The sequence below is a fragment of the Acanthisitta chloris genome, unplaced genomic scaffold (assembly GCF_000695815.1).
Source record: "Acanthisitta chloris isolate BGI_N310 unplaced genomic scaffold, ASM69581v1 scaffold4851, whole genome shotgun sequence".
In the NCBI taxonomy this organism is placed as follows: Eukaryota; Metazoa; Chordata; class Aves; order Passeriformes; family Acanthisittidae; genus Acanthisitta; species Acanthisitta chloris.
In genome coordinates this window covers 2657-5457 of record NW_008655326.1, presented here as the reverse complement: position 1 = coordinate 5457, position 2801 = coordinate 2657, and the positions used below count along the sequence as shown (strand labels likewise).

Sequence of the window (2801 nt, the reverse complement as noted above, 5' to 3'; positions counted from 1 at the left end):
ACCCGGTTGATTCTATGATTCTATTCAGTCATCACTTTGCATATAGAGCATTTCTTCTGAAACACTCAACAGCCATGCAAACAAAAATTAATTACTTTAGTGACTTAAACTGTATCAGCAATTACCTTGTATAGGAAGATTTCTAACGTACTTACCGACAGTGCAAGACTGAGGATGGATGTGGCATAGTTAAAGCTGTGGACTACTTTGTAGGATGTAGTACTGTAAATCTTCACATGCCTATACAGAAGAGTAATGATAAAAACATTGTTACCAATGACTTACTGCCATCGCTTTACAGGAATTTCATCACTCAACTTTTATAGATCATTTAAGGAAACTGAGTATTTTTACAATGCATTCTTCAGACTAACACGGAGCTTGTTAGTTATTACACCTCCTGCAGCAGGAAGGCTCTGTTTAAAGATACCCACAAGTCAAGAAACGATGACTCTTACTCCAAAAAGGATGAAAATGGGGCAAGGACAGAAGAGAGAATTGGAGGCAGTTGTAATGACTATTTGACTTCAGAAACACTAAGACAACATCTCTTCAAATTTGTTCCTAAATTTTAAATGTAAGGTCTATCAACAATTTCTGGAAGTAAATCTATAGACATTCTTGTATCTGGCTGCTCCTTAAGATTTGGTTGAAGGTATCAAATATTTAACAATTGGGAAAAACAAGTATTATCTTACAACAAAGATAAACATTTGTGTTATATAACCATAAAGCCTGAGGTAGCCTGTGAAGTACAGGATGGATGAGGAAAACAGACCACTGTCATTTCAGACCACTTGATGTTTGTAGTATCTCAGAGACAACAGACCTAGCACCAGTACACAGCAACTCAAACTAAACAAAAAAAGAAGGAGGTCATATTTCATCTTGGGAACAAAAAGCAACAGCAGAGAGATAGAAGACACAGTCTTTTTAAAGGTGAATAGTAACATACTTTTAGCTACTTAAACTGTATCAAGAAGAGCTGCTTTACAGAGACTGCACAGGTCAGTTCTAGAGATCCAAAAAAACTGAATGCCTATTCAGAAATTCCTCATATGCATTCCCAAATGGCACATGCAATCCTTACTGATGTTCAGGAAAAGGTTAAAGTATATCACAGAATCATAGTAGTCTGAGTTGGAAGGGACCTTTTAAAGGTCATCTAGACCAACCCCCCTGCAATAGTATGTTCCTTGGTCCCATAACATGTTCTCAACTCCCCCCAAAAATGCACAGATTCACACTGATGTGTAATAGCTTTAAAAGGAAAACAAGTCCTGAAGAATTTAAATCACAACAAAGCCATAAAATATACTAACCTGTCCAGGGATCCTGACAACAACCTTTGTCCAGAGCTGTTCAGGCATAAACAAGTTACAGTTTTATGGTGATTTTTAAGTGAAACTAGTAGTTGTCCACCTTTTAGTACATCCCAAACTTTGACATATCGACCTCCTGTTATAAGGAAGCACACAAACAGCCTTACATATGTACACATTCACACTGCTCTGAAGTTTTCACAGAGTGACACAGTACCTCCTTCATAACACACTCTTCTGTACCTACTCACTATTCTCTTCCATTATGACTATCTCCTTGAACAAGACACATTACAAGCCTGGTACTTTCTAGGCCATTCTGAATGGAGCTGAATGGTTCATCATACTCCTTGCCAAAATGAAAAAATCTATAAGCCACTGGGTTACAGGACTTCTGATGCAATGGCAAGGAGAGACTGAAAAAACTTGTCAATGTGAAGAGAAAGACACAGTCCCATCTTCTCAAAACTTTTTAAGTATGTTCATTCCTTCACTTCAGCACTGGGCTAATTAAAACCTGTATTTTGTCATTAAAAATGTCTTTTTTTTGGGGGGTGTGGGACAGCTGCATGAATATTAAAACAGAGACAAACACATCCCAACTTCCACCTGCCAGATAAACACAGATTCCTAAAGAAGCTGTTTCAGAAATTCAGCTGTTATATCACTTACCCTGCCATTGCCAAATTAAAACACCACACAAGAAAAAAGCAACTTAAGTACTTCTCAAACTAGGACCACAGGAATTTGTGTTATTTGATTTTAGTGAATTACCTGCTGATACTAGAAGTCCACCAGAAGGGAAGAGAAGCACACTCTCCACAGGATGGCCATGTTCTATTGTCATGACACTACTTCTTGTTCGTGCATCAAAGAGTTTGACAGTGTGATCATAGGAACCTGCAAACAACATCATAAGCAGCTTCAGTTTCACCACTGAAATTATTTCAGGAAGTAAACCAGCCATGGCCTACAACCTAAAGGAGCTCCTGGCTAATAGTGACAGTTTTAAACCATGCACTTAAAAACACCTTGTGGTTTACCTCTGTTAGCTTATAGCCAACATAAAATTTCTAGTTCTGGCCCTAGCTACATGTCAGTCCTTAAAAGTAATTTAAGTTTGAATTTTATTTCACTTCCATTAATCACATATATTTATAACAGTAAGTATCAGACAACTTGATAAAAGCTAATCTCTTATGCCTCCTGAAGCAAGGAATGCTAGTTTTTATCACAGCAGTTTATCACAGATTAACAGAAAGCTACTGCTAGGAAAACCAAAAGGAACTGGTCTCAAATAACTCCTTACATGACCTTTCATTTTTGAGTCTGCCGTTTGGGGCTGTACAAACTACAACAGAACTTGTGTCCTGCTCCAGAAACATGATCAAACACTTCAGTCAATCCCAGTCAAAGGATACATTCACAGAGAACTAGTCAGAACAGCCCTGTTAACTCTATTAGCCAAAACAAAAATAT

The 2801-nt window shown here is 37.6% G+C and overlaps 1 protein-coding gene across 1 annotated transcript in view; it reads right to left on the bottom strand.

Moving 5' to 3' along the window:
* Positions 1-155: 155 nt before the first annotated feature.
* The window catches only part of UTP15 (UTP15, U3 small nucleolar ribonucleoprotein, homolog (S. cerevisiae)), a gene marked incomplete at both ends in the record, with an annotated part of 5297 nt that continues 2651 nt past the window's right edge, over positions 156-2801 (bottom strand). Inside the window, 3 exons of the mRNA XM_009083841.1 lie at positions 156-240; positions 1323-1458; positions 2097-2222. Coding sequence (XP_009082089.1) covers positions 156-240; positions 1323-1458; positions 2097-2222 — 347 coding nt within the window. The remainder of the gene's footprint in view (positions 241-1322; positions 1459-2096; positions 2223-2801) is intronic.